Consider the following 14,221-nt stretch of genomic DNA (forward strand, 5'->3'; position numbering starts at 1 on the left):
ATGGGACCACTGACCTCACCGCTGATACCTAGGGATGGAAGTGCTTCCGTTCTTCTTCCAGACATCCAGTGTGAGGGAGCCAAAGCTTCTATATTTATGGAGGAATCATCTATATTAGTCAAGGGACTATTATCAACCCTATTTTCAATCTCAGTTACTAATATTGCAGGAAATCTATACTCTGTATCCCCTCCCTGCCCTCTTGCTACAGCCGAAGGCCAGGCAGCAAGGCATTGCTATAATGAAAAACATCCATGTCCACTTCCAAAATAGGGAAAATGTTCTCTAGAAATACCTCATTTTAAAGTTGGCGCGGTGCTCGACGGGCCAAACATGTCGCCCAGCATCCCTATACACGGCTTGGAATAGCATCAGTTTTCTTCTACAAAGCCGGAGAAAACTTGATGCCACTATATATAATAGAAAAAACACCAACGAAGAGGGAAAATGTAGATTATGGGGTGCTGAAAAGGTAGACAGGAGTCGCCGTTGCAAAGAAAAAACTTCCGAGTCAGACCGAACATCATCATCATCAGCACCACCGACGTAAACAAGGCGGCGTGCAGAGACTTGCTGGCTGTCTCTACCCGGGATACGCTCAACACTCACGCCAGGATTACTCAGGAGCACACCAAGAGGCCACAGGTAATGCCTAGAGGTTAAGGGAGAGGAAAGTTAAGCACTACGTAAGTTGTGTTGGGAGGCGGAGGGTAGTCAGGGCATCTTGAACTTTTCCTGCATCTTTACTTGCTTACTTGATGTAGTTTTGAGTCCAGGCCTCACAGTCTTGGTGGTTCACCGCTGCTCCCCAGTCCAGTGTCCCTCTTCTTGAGGTCCGCGATGGAGTTTGAGCCTGCCCTGTAGAGGGTGAGGAGGGACCGGGGATGCAGGAGAGCGAGGAGGATTTTCTTACCTAGATTTTCTTACCTAGATGGGGAGAACCCCATCTAGAATCAGGTGACGCCTCCAACCAAGACAGCAAGTAGATTGTCCTTTAGATGTTCTGATGGTTGGCTAATGTGGCATCACCAAGACCACACAAACAACTGCCATAATACTCTTGAGTAAGTGCCAACTCAGGTATAGAGGCACCTCTTACTTAGTTTATTTATGGTACTTACTTTGCTGTAAAAAAATTTATATGTATGTCTACCTACTGTCAAAATCTGAGGAAGATTGAGCCAGTACTTTTTGAGATATGGGAGTCAAAAGTTTTTGCGCCGAGTTTGTCCGTGCGCCGACTTCACCTGATCCCGTGTGTAGCCCTGAACTAAAGGTTCGTGTGGCAGGCTGCTGAGTAAGACGTCTAGTTTATGTTTGATAAAGCGGTAAATATGGAGAATCACTACACACCTCCAATATTGCTCCCACGGCATTACTATCTGGATCTGGATACATGATGCGCAGGGCACCCATACAGGTGCATAACACGCATATTTGTGTTGGCTGTTGGGGGGACAGGGGAGCCGAGTGTGCAGGGGAGGGAAGTGAATCAAGTGTAATTGTTAGTGTTGGTGTGTTTCGTTTTTTACTCCTTTCCAATATGATTTCCTGTTCCCTTTATATTTTTCACTTAGTCTTTTTCCAGTCTTCATCAACTCTCTTCTTACTTTCTTTTATTGCTTGTTTTAATTTCATTTTGCATTCTCTATATTTCTTTTTCCTTTCCCTTTTTACTTGTTCAGACACATTTCTTTCTTGAGTTTTCTTAAAAAGTTCCCTTTTCTCTTTTACTATCCTCCTTATCTCTTCTGTCCACCATGAATTTCCTTTTCATTTTCCATCTCTCACCACTTTCATCCCTAACACTTTTTTTGTTGTATTTACCATTATTTCTTTAAATGTTCCAAAACCTTTTTCAATATTTGTATTATCTTTTACACTTTCCCATTTTTCACTTAAGGCCTCTGCCATTTCACGGTTATACTCATCTTTTATTTCTTTTTCCTGTAACTTTTCTATCTTCAGTATTTCCTTTTTTACTTCACCTTTCTTTTCAAGCACCCACTTTTCTTTCATCTTTAACTTTGCCAGCACTGCAAGATGGTCAGATCCATCGAACATTCCTCTTACTACCTTTGCATCACAAATTTCTTTTCTAAGCCTTTCATCTACTGCCACATAATCAATCAATCCTTTTTGCTCATTATCTTCTCCCCTCCTCCATGTGTATCGGTGGATATTCTTGTGCTGAAAGAAGGTGTTCACTAGGAACATTCCCCTCTCAGCACAGACATCCACCAGGCACTCTCCATTTTCATTCCTCCCAGGTATCCCCCATTTTCCCACCACATCCATCACACATTCATCACCCACTGATTTGTTCTAGCCTGTCAATGTTTCTGTATGTGTAAGGATTCCACACTGTGGAGCAGTATTCCAGTGTTGGTCTCACAAGTGTGTCATAAGCTATGTGTTTAATGTCAGGTGTGCAGTTATGTAACTCCTCAGGAAACCCAGTGTTCTGTTGGCTGTGGCACTGATATGGTCTATGTGGGTGTTGAATTTCAAGTTAGTTGAGAGATGGATACCAAGGTACTTGTGTGTGTGAACTGATTCTAAATCTGAATTATGGAGAGTGTAAGTGTGATGGATGGGGTTGTGCGCTCTAGTGAATCTTAGTAGTTTGCATTTGTCTGGTCGGAAGTGCATCTGCCAGGTGCGTTCCCACCGCTCAAGGGCGTCCAAGTCGTTTTGTAGTAGTCTGCAGTCATCAGTAGTCTTTACTGCTCTAAACAGTAAACTAGCATCCCCCAGCGTATGACCCTATTAATGATAATGATGTTTTATTCTCAGTAATTTACACATAAATTTGGTTATTATACCCTTTGTTGTTTCCCCTAAAAAAGAAAAAAAAAAAAAATTGTAAAAATGATAAAATTTCATACCCCCTTTTTTTCCAGAATAATAAAGCTTCAAGAGGACCTCACTCAAAGCACATGCAAAATTATACAATATTAAAAATCCAGAGATCATCAAAATAGGAGTACCCCCCCTGCACACACACAAGCAAACATAAGCCATGGATGACGAGGCTGAGACATACAAGCTGTGGCGCATCCGCAAGACCATCATGCAGCTGTGTCATGACCGTGGCTACCTGGTGACACAGGATGAGTTGGACCAGACCCTTGCCCAGTTCAAGGACCAGTTTGGAGAGAAACCGTCAGAGAGGCAGCCAGCACGCTCTGATCTCATTGTCCTGGTGGCCCACAATGATGACCCGACCGACCAAATGTTTGTCTTCTTTCCTGATGAGCCCAAGGTGTGTATGTGTGTGTGTGTGTGTATTTACCTAGTTGTGACATATGGGAAAAGAGCTACGATCGTGCTGTCCCATCTCCATGTCCGCTCTTATCCAACTTTTCCTTAAAATCATGAATGTTTCTTGCACAAACCATCTCCTTCTCCAGTCCATTACATAGCTCAATGCTTCTGTTTGGGAAGCTAAACTTTTTCACATCTCGCCTACACGTGGTCGCCCTCAACTTCTTTCCATGTCCTCTCATTTCTCTCTCGTTCCACACACACAGGTTCTCTCTGTCCAAATGCTCCACTCTGCTCCCCACCCTGTACACCGCCATCAGGTCTCCTCTTTCTCTTCTCTTCAGGGTTGTGAGCCCCATGCTATTGAGTTTCTCCTCATAAGTCCGATCTCTAAGTTCCGATACCATCTTAGTTGCCACTCTGCACTCTTTCCAGCTTCCTTATGTTCTTCTTTTCGTGAGGAGACCAGACCACTGCTGCATACTCCAACCTTGGCCTTATCATTGTAGCTATTATTTTCTTCTTCATCTCCTCATTCAAATACACGAATGCCGCCCTTATGTTCCTCAGCAAATTCAGAGTTTGTCCCGTTATCCTGTTGATGTGTTTGTCCGGTGACGTGTGTGTGTTTGTGTGTGTGTGTGTGTGTGTGTGTGTGTGTGTGTGTGTGTGTGTGACCTTTTTATGAATTATAGGACACTGATCAATCTCTCTTTTTCTCTTCTGCTAAAACTATACCACTCCCTTCCTATGTATTTATGTGTGTTCCTCTGCCAGGTGGGTGTCCGCACCATCAAGACCTACTGTACGCGTATGCAGGAAGAGAACATCCAGCGTGCTATTATTGTTGTCCAGTCAGGAATGTCTCCTTCAGCCAAACAGGTAGGGATGCAAATTTCTTTTATTACTATAAGTATATGTATTTATATCCTCCTCATGTATATACATATTAGTGCAGATATATTTGATGAATGTGTTTACCCTACTGCTGCTTTACCAACTCTTTTCACATCCATTTATACCTCAATTGCAGTTCTTTATTCTTGATTAGGACTGTTATGATAACCACTGCCATACTACCATAACTTCTGTATTTCCTCCATATTTGCCATCATCACCATACTCCCGTCCCACAGGCATTGGTAGACATGGCCCCAAAATATATTTTGGAACAGTTTTTGGAGTCTGAGCTGCTTATCAACATCACCGAACACGAGCTGGTGCCAGAACATGTTGTCATGACGGCTGAAGAGAAGACAGAACTACTGCAGAGGTAAGAATTATAATGATAAGGCTATTTATATCAGTATTTACAGAGTAAATAAAGATGAGGGATCCTCAAGCCTGTCGCTGGAGGTGTTCATGACATAAGCCCCCCAAACTTGACTATAGTCGGTTCCACGGGCATAGATTTTCCTTCGGGGATGGACTCGCAGACTTGGTATCATTGCATGGGTGAAGGTACTGCGCGCTCATTGGCCAATTCTTAACTTGTTCTGATGCGCATAAAATTGACTTTGTATTCCCTACCAAAACCCTTTGTGAGCTGTAAGGCAACAGATTGCACCAATAAAAACTGATGCAATAATATCTTTATTGATAAGTATGTGCCTTTTGAACTATTATAAATTAATCTGAAACAATATTCATAACAAAATTAAGTCAGAACTGCACGTTAATGGGCAATGTCCAGCGAATGAAGCGACTGTTGATGCTAAACTTTTTTTTCTACTTTTTACTACTACAAATTGCTAGGCTAGTCTAATTAACTCATTTATTGTAAGATTTCTCGGTATATTTTTAGGCCTCTGGCTTAGTACTAACATAATGTGTAGTGATGCTACGGAGTCATAACGTAAACATTGGCCTAAGGCAAGAACCTTCTCATTTCTTTCATCATCCTTTCATTATTCCTGAAATATGTTTCTAATATTTGTGGGTGATAAACTAATAAATTAGGAGAGCGATTATAAGAATAGCTACATTTATATACCAAAAGTGTTGATTTTAAGAGGTAACAGAGAGCGAGAGATAGTAGGCTATATCATGACAAACGAAATTGCCGCAGCTTAGATCTAGTAAACAACAGCCAATGAGCGGCGCTGAGTCTGTCACTCAAGCAATGACGCCAAGTCCGCGAGTCCACCCCTGAAGGAAAATCTATGCCAGTTCTCGTGGAACTGACTATAGTGTGGTGTATCATTTGGTGCTGCCCATTGTGGGTCTGTGGCAGTCATGATCATTGTGGTGGAGGGGTGCCTCGCAAAAGGAAGTGACTACATATAGTTAACATTTTCAGTAACTTGACCAGTGTTATCTCTCTCTCTCTCTCTCTCTTTTCTTCTCTGTCTTTTCACCCCTCCTTCCTCCTTTCCTCCACACACAGGTACAAGCTCAAGGACAACCAGCTCATGAGGATACAGGCAGGTGACCCTGTGGCCAGGTATTTTGGCCTCAAACGAGGACAGGTAGTGAAGATCATCCGTCCCTCGGAGACAGCTGGTCGATATATCTCCTACAGACTGGTAGTGTGAAGAGCGAGAGAGAGAGAGAGAGAGAGAGAGAGAGAGAGAGAGAGAGAGAGAGACCACATAGTTCTTGCAAATTCATGTTAGTTAATTTTCCTATTGTTTTTGTTCCAGTTTAGTCCAGTACTTAGAATTTTGTATTTATAGGTCATATTTTTTTTTAAAGCTAATTGTTTGATTTCTCATATATTTCATCCATGAACGTACAGTAAAAGTCCAAGAATCTGAATGGCAGCAGATTGAAGGCTATTCAGATTATCAAATTCTTTGGATTATTAAGAAGGACCCCTGAAAATATAAAAAAAATATTCACAATCAAAATAAAAAACATGGTAAGTTTTATTACTCACCAGCAATGTGTAAAAGTGCTGCACAGCTGTTTTAGGCAGGTAACCCATGTAAAGAGAGTAGATTCAAAGGTAATGAAGTCGCAGAGAAGTAAAGTTAAGGAGGTGCTGTTGGAATGTAAAACCCGTCAGACAATTATGGAGTCAAGTTGAGGCTGCCTGAGTATTTTGACAATCTATTCACTTTTCACTCATAATATTTTTACCTATTCACTGTACTGTGCAAAATTTCTTAACCTACTGTAGCCTAAATGTCCCTTCTTATCACCTTCACTTGTCGTCCTCGAGTATCGGTTCAGGACTAGCAACTGTAAAAGCTGTGGGAGCCATCTTTCCGGTGATGAAGGGCATCATACAGTTCGAGAATCAAGTGAATGTTTGGCTGTCAACACAATAGACTAAATTATTTTAATCCCTCCCGAGTCTCTTGTTTCTTGTCCTTGCTGCTTGGTGCTACGCGGTGTATTTGGCGCCTCATTTTATTTATTTTTATTAATATTATTTTTGCATTACTGGAATTTTTGTCAGACACTAGAAAATTCAGACTTTGGGGAGTTTCAGATTGTCCATGTTTGGATTATTGGACTTTCACTGTACGTATTATTTATCAAAGTATTATTATTAGCTGAATTTTCAGTACCTAGTTAGTCATCCGTGCATTTTTTCTTAAATATTTATGTGACCAAATTTGTAATAAATCATTCAATGATGGTAAGTTTTCTGTACCTGTCTGGCTGTCTATGTATTCTGTATGTAATCAGTAGTAACAGCCTATATCATTCCAATTGTCTGACTGTGATCCATGGTTGGGAATGGTGTTTATTCGCCTTGGCATTTGTTCGTGCGAGAGCGGCGGGCCTGAGAAAATAAATACTGAGGCGAATACACGCAATTTTTACATTGGGACGTAACCTACTCAAACAAAATTAGAAAATCATGTAGGTTCAGGATCAGTGCTTAAACAGTAGTACAATGAAACATATTTGAGTACTAAGTAGTTGAAAGGAAATAAGTGCAAGAAATATTTATGCGCTACTTCATTTAACTCCGATTTTCGTTTATTTCTTTATACATTATTACAAATTGATACTTAAGTGATGCAGAATTTTTCTCATAAACACAGCGCCACCGACGCTCGTGAGTAGTGCTGCTAATGCTGGGTTCACACATTGCCAATTTCGCGTCCCATTCAGTCCTGGCCTAGAAAATTTTGAAAACGGATCAAAGGTGGCCGACAACACCCAGTTACATTCTGTCTGGCCTGAACGTGACCTTATGGCGCCAGATCCCCGACTCACGCGGACTGAAACTGGGGTCAGGCGTGAGTACAGTAAACCCTCTGGTATCCGGGTTAATAGAGCCACGGGGGCACCCGGATATTGGAAAAACCCAGATGTGGTGTAGGTTAAGTCTACAGACCCGAAAACCCAACTTTCGCTTACCGCATTTAATATATCATCGTCACACACGAAGCTACTTAAGATCATGCCCGTAAGCCCACGACAGCCTTCCATGCCCGCGCATACGTTATATATGAAACGAGTGCAGGGACGATATGTTATAGCCGTAAAAAAGAAAAATGTTACGGGTTACATTTTAGCCGCCACCACCCTGTCCCGCTCGCCCTGAGTATATATATCCTTATCATCTCATAAATGGAGCTACTTAAGGTCACGTCCGTACACCCACGTCAGCCCTTTACGCCTGCGCACATGTGGTTATATGAAACGAGTGCAGGAAGAATGTATTATAGCCATAAAAACGAAAAAAAATGTTACAGGTTATGTCAACCTGCCCGCTTTACCCTGCCGCCCCGAGAGTGTTTTACCTTGTTTTCTGCAATATTACATTTTCTATGGTAACACCAGTGTAGGGAAGCTTTTCCCCATCCACAGTGAATGCGTGAGCGTTGTGGCGTCTCTTGCAAACGATAATTAGTAAGAAAAATTGTCGGGGCTTTGGTCAGCACCCACCATGGCCCCAAGGACGCGGGTGTTAAGATTCGCTCCTAACGGGGTAATTAAGGCTTGTACACCTGACCTATATATATACACATTGGCGCCATGGTAAGCACCGCAAACACCACACACAGGCAAAGCAATGCCTGGAGAAGGTAGGGCACACACACAAAGCAATTAACTGGGCCATGGTGAACGTAAACAGTGGCGTGCGGGGCGCTTGTTGTGTTGTGGTTCGCAGGGTAAAGAGAATCTCTTCACCTTGGTGGGGCGGTATGCTGCCTGGGCAGAGCTTAGAGGCATTGCGCGGGCAATTTGAACAACCTTTGGCGGTGCACGACAATTTTTAAAAATATTTTTGGAAAAAATCACATTTTTGAAAACTCCCGGATGCAGGCGAGGTCAGATACAGTGCACCCAGATAACTGAGGGTTTACTGTATGTTGCACGAAGAGTCCCGCTTAATGGGGCCAAGCGGTGGTAGGACTCAGGCGGGACCCTGTCAGGCGGTGTCCTGACTGGAATTGCTGGCGATGCGATGTTGCCACAAGCAGCGTCCTGCCGCGGGGCGCGCAATTTTCATGCCGTTTTCCCACTACACGGGGGCTCCCCCCTGCCTGACGGCGTTCTACATTCTAATCTCATGCTGAGCCGATTTCTGACAACTGTCCCATCCAGTTCGGACTGGTTCCAATTTTATGGAACGTGCTAAGAAATAAAAAAGGGGAGGGCTCATCATTGGAATGTATCAGGCAACCGCAAAGGTACCGATCCTGAAAGCTGGCAATTTGGGTGGAAACGTTTAATTGTGCAGTTGTGAAAACTATTATCCCACATCAGGGAGTGTCATTCACCAACATACTGAATAGACAGCAAAGGCAAATAGCTACCAATGTCACACATTATATTTTAGTGGGTTATAAACACAATATAAGCTTGGTATATTTATGATGATCCATTACAAATAAATTACATATTGTGACCAGTACACAGAGAGCACTAACATAAAACTGTATTATATATATATATATATATATATATATATATATATATATATATATATATATATATATATATATATATATATATATATATATATATATATATATATATATATATATATATATATATATATATATATATATATACACACATACACACACACACACACACACACATCATATCATAAGCCATTTCTATTCCAGACTGCTAAGGCCATTCCTTTCTTTTCATCAAGTTGTCCATAAAATCATTTTTGTCTTTTCATCCCTTTTAAAGATTTTGCCTGCCTTTTGATGCAGGTATTCCTTTATTTAAAATGGCTTTATATTTTAATTACAAAAGTCATTTAGCAAGTTAGAAGTGGCCATGTATAAGGATCTATGAATTTCTCTATCTTGGCAAGACAAAGTTGTTTGATGGAAAGCACTTCAATGGAAAGGGAACTGTGCATGTTAAAAGTTACAATGTTTTTCAAAGACAAGCTTGTTAAGTATGAAGGAAGAGGAAACTAGCCATTCCTTAGTGGACCATCTTGAGCAGCAGCTCTGCCACTGTCCTAACGTGCCTGATGGTGTGTTCACCCTCGCTTTCACTAGTGGTGTTTCCTCTGCAATGCCTATATATCATAGTTACTTAAGTATATTGATGGTCACCTGCCTTTCTACTAGTTGATAATATGTGGATACACAAGTGTGAAGAAATGCTATGCACTGACTAGCATCATGAAACGAGAATGGAGTTAACATTCATGCCACGTTTGGGGAACAAATTGCTCCAGTCCTTGCTACTATTCTAACTGCATGCCAATACCTTGTCTTTCATTGTAGTTATTTCTGGTAACTAACATAAGGTACATTATGGATGCTCTGGAGGGTGTAATGATTGTACTAATTCCAAGATAAAAATCTAGAATAGATAGGCTTTTAATTTTAAATATATATATATATATATATATATATATATATATATATATATATATATATATATATATATATATATATATATATATATATATATATATATATATATATATATATATATATATATATACACACACACACACACACACACACACACACACACTTCCATATTTCAAAAATTTCGAACATAGGTACTTCATCACAACCTTGCACTGCTCTCTGAATCCTTCCTAATACATTAGGGATACACATAAAAAAGTCAACATATTTACATATTTGGATAGACTCCAAGTTTGTCAAGAGGTATCATCATAAGGAACTAAATGTGTTCAGATTAGTTTTCATTTTCATATACGTGTCAACTTTCATCTAAGAAAATAAATGAGAAAAATTTTATTAAGTAATGTTCTCCAAAGAACACAGCTGTTTAGTTTTTATTTTGTTTGGCCTTTTCGAGTATTGTTTATAACTTGGTTAACACTGCCTCACTTTGTATTACAAATAATTGGCAAGTTGATTCATATAATATGTAGTTTCTCATCAAACTTTGCTATGTTACTAATGATCTTAACCACTGAACACCACATACAGAGAAAGTTACATTGAAGACCTAATTAAACTTTGTTACAATATGGTATTCTTAATTTTAAAGAATATTTAGTTCCTGGCACTGAGCCCATGAACTCCAACTCAGTAATTGGGTCAGACATTTCTCCGATTTGAAAATATATATATACTTGTTCTTAAACGAAGAGTTTATTAGTAACATTGATGGCTGAGTGGCCTTCTTTTGCCTTTGCTGACTACCTACCTAATACATATTTACATACCATTACAATTACAATATGTCGAGTTTGTTTTCACAATCATGCTCATCTTAGATATTGAAAAGATGCAATAATCATCACAAAAGCATACATGGTGTGTGTATATATATATATATATATATATATATATATATATATATATATATATATATATATATATATATATATATATATATATATATATATATATATATATATATATATTATATAATGAAGTATTTACAGTATATATACAAGGAACAATTAGAATTTTCAATAATCTTTCAATAATTAACATTTTACAACATGTTTGTTATGTATATACAAATAATTATGGGTTACACTGAGCCTTCACACTGAAAAATATATATATGTATATATATATTACAACTTTTAATAAAAGTAATGTCTAAGACCAGCCACTTATGGGTTATCAGACATCAAGTTCAATGTTGAAAATCACTTAAGACATAAATTAAAATAGGTCAATATATACAGCATTGTACATTTCCTCTCAGAAGGAAGACTTTTGTATCTTTATAGATAAACTTAACTAAGTTGTGCTTCTCATAAAGACATGCAGGCAACTGCATGTTATTTATTAACCCGACACTAAAAGGAAAAGGCCTGCATGGTAGCCTGGCCAAAATATGCAATAAAACCTTGCAAGTACTTGAATACAGTTAAGAAAAATGTGAAGTTCTGTAATTCTGAGAGGTCCAGTAAGTATATGACTTTATATAAGAACATGTAAAGTTCAGTATATTTATGGGGTCATTACAACTGTATATGAACAAAATTGATAGTACCTTCACGTGCTGCAGAACATGAGTGTTTCCAAAGAAAATCATACAGGGATTCCCCTTTGTTTGTCATTTCACTCTTGCATCTGCATTATTTTGTGGTAGCAAGAAAAAAAATATGTTTTTTCACTATTGTCTGATTACACTTTTGAATTTGGGGTTATTAGATATTTATTCATTCTGCTTAGAATGCCGCACCATGGCTGATAACCAACTACCCAAAGCAAATTATGAACACCGTTTCATCACTAGAGATGGAAATAATTTGGGAAGAAAAGTGGCGAGCATGCTGTTAACAATGCCATGTCAGTTTCGTTTATAGTTCGTAATGGTTGGGAGTTTCCCCCTTCTAATAACAATCCATGTCTCTGCAATAGACCACTCAGTTATTAATTAATTCGTAATAAAGTACCAACTTTTGGGTTATGTTTTGATTTACGTCAAATTATTTTGTGTGTGGACGTGGTTTATATCTGGTTTATATCTGTATTACATTCATCACAATCCCCATAACATTATTCAGACTGAAAAGATAGTACGTATATATATTTTGGGAAGATAGTGTGTAATAATTACTTTCACGGCTATCAATTCATACATCACTGTATAATAAACAAGTTTCTTCTTTTTTCTACATTAAAAAGAGCAGACCAATGGAAAAAAATACTGCTGATGCCTTTCGTATGAGAAATCTAGGGGAATTTCAAAATGTGGTAAAATTGTTCCAGATGTGTCTAAATAGGCCACCATGTAAGATTCTAAGTTGTAGGGTGGTTAAAAACAGTAGACATAATTCAGTGTGGTGGAAAGTTCAACAAATGAGTAACAATACTGATTAATTCTTGTGTAAGTGACAGGCAATATACGAATGAAAGTGAATAAGTCTTGTGTAACAAACATGACAGATGGGAAGTATACGAGTGAAGGCCTACCCACAGGGGATGTACTCCCTATAGGGGAAGATAGTTGTCTGGGTGAAAATTACAATATTTCTAGAGAGAAAACAAAACAAAAACTATACACATTATGCCTGTAAGCAGCATCATTGATCCTGAGAGCCCTTGGTACTGAAACCTCAACTTTCTTGTTTCTAACTAGTAACTTAAATCTCCAACACAAATTAACTTTTCAACCATGACTAGTACAAATCCATAATAACTATTGTAACTTAAATCATAATCTTTAGTAAAAATGACATGTTCCCCATACTCTATGTAGACATTCATTATTTCTATTGCTGTTTCATTTAAGTACTATGTTTGATTCATAATATTATGAGCAACAGCAACATAAGGTAGACTTGCAATGCAGATGAGATCCAGGAGTTACTATGGTATTTAAGTAACACACATTAGGCCATCTGTGAGATTTGTTAAATTTAAGGAAGAGAAATGTATGGGAATTAGAAATTTATAAATAATCCTGTATTGTGTTGAATAGCCAGATGACAACCAGAGGAAACTGGACACTGGCACACTGAACCTACTACAATCTGAATGCCCTGAAGTGCGATGCTGTCATTAAAAGCAGATCAAACTGCTGCTGTATTGTGTGAAAACATGGATGAACAACATCCTTCAGTTCTGTATTGTGAATTCTCATGATAAAGAACATGGAACGTTGTTACGCCTCCAGTAGTGATCTAGGATATCACTGACAAACTACCTTGTGTTGTTGGCAGATTGTGGATTTGATTATAGAGTCAGGACAGTAATTTATGTTTGTGACAACCCAGAAAACTAAACTTTAAGAATTTCGGAAATGATAAAAGTTACTGCTGATATTACGGAGAAACTTTCATTTTCATTTGCTTGAAGAAATCTGACATTATAATAAACAAAGCTGAGATTCTTCTTTTGTAATAAGTTACAGCAACATCATGATGTAAATCCCTCCTAGAGGTACTTTTTCATGTACAGCCATCATATGAATTCTTTTTTATAGTGATTTGTGGTTCACATTTCTTTGTGATAGGCAACTTTCATTCCCTTTAATAAAATAGCTTCTGGTGTATGTAGTAATACTAGTATTCATAATGAAGCAATAATAATATTTTACTCAAGGTCATCCATTTATTTTGCATTTCATCCACCAAGAAGTCTGTTAAAATCAAATATTAGTCACTATGCTAAAGTAGTCACAAAGTTATCAAATCCACAAGACACCGGTCCTCTCATTAGTGGGGATGTTATAATGTGAAATAATGTAGATCTACATGAGTCGTAATCCAAATGCCTTAGGCACAACTTAAGATTATTTCCTTATTTCAAACAAAATATTTATTTGTACATCTTAATTAACTTTACAGAAAATAAACCTAACAAAGGGAATACAGATTACTATTATATACATAATTAATATAAGATATTCCAAGACTACTAAATCTTTTATACATATCCAATCCAAATTCTTACATGAACACAAAATCTGAGACACTGTAAAACTCTTGCACCTCAAACATCATTCTCTGACCACCTCATCCAGCCTTGCTTCCGTTATTCTGCAATTTCTGTTATTGAGCTCTTGGAAATTTAGTGTTTACTCCACATATCCTTAAGACTATTTAGACCTGACAGACACGACAGTTTCT

The 14,221-nt window shown here is 38.4% G+C and overlaps 1 protein-coding gene across 1 annotated transcript; it reads left to right on the top strand.

Annotated features, from left to right (window-relative positions):
* Positions 1 to 494: 494 nt before the first annotated feature.
* LOC127005962 (DNA-directed RNA polymerases I, II, and III subunit RPABC1) lies at positions 495 to 13,698 on the top strand. The gene is made up of 5 exons (XM_050875430.1): positions 495 to 645; positions 2,904 to 3,265; positions 4,045 to 4,149; positions 4,404 to 4,540; positions 5,654 to 13,698. The coding sequence occupies exons 2-5, from the start codon at positions 3,023 to 3,025 to the stop codon at positions 5,799 to 5,801; spliced, it is 633 nt and encodes a 210-aa protein (XP_050731387.1). The 5' UTR covers positions 495 to 645; positions 2,904 to 3,022; the 3' UTR covers positions 5,802 to 13,698.
* The last annotated feature ends 523 nt before the right edge of the window (positions 13,699 to 14,221 follow it).

The sequence above is a fragment of the Eriocheir sinensis genome, chromosome 31 (genome assembly GCF_024679095.1).
Source record: "Eriocheir sinensis breed Jianghai 21 chromosome 31, ASM2467909v1, whole genome shotgun sequence".
Lineage (NCBI taxonomy): Eukaryota > Metazoa > Arthropoda > Malacostraca > Decapoda > Varunidae > Eriocheir > Eriocheir sinensis.

Coding starts and splice junctions, on each gene's coding strand:
- LOC127005962 (XM_050875430.1), top strand. CDS start 3,023: ATGGATGACGAGGCTGAGACATACAAGCTGTGGCGCATCCGCAAGACC. Junction 3,266..4,044: donor TCTTTCCTGATGAGCCCAAG/GTGTGTATGTGT, acceptor TTCCTCTGCCAG/GTGGGTGTCCGCACCATCAA. Junction 4,541..5,653: donor AAGACAGAACTACTGCAGAG/GTAAGAATTATA, acceptor CTCCACACACAG/GTACAAGCTCAAGGACAACC.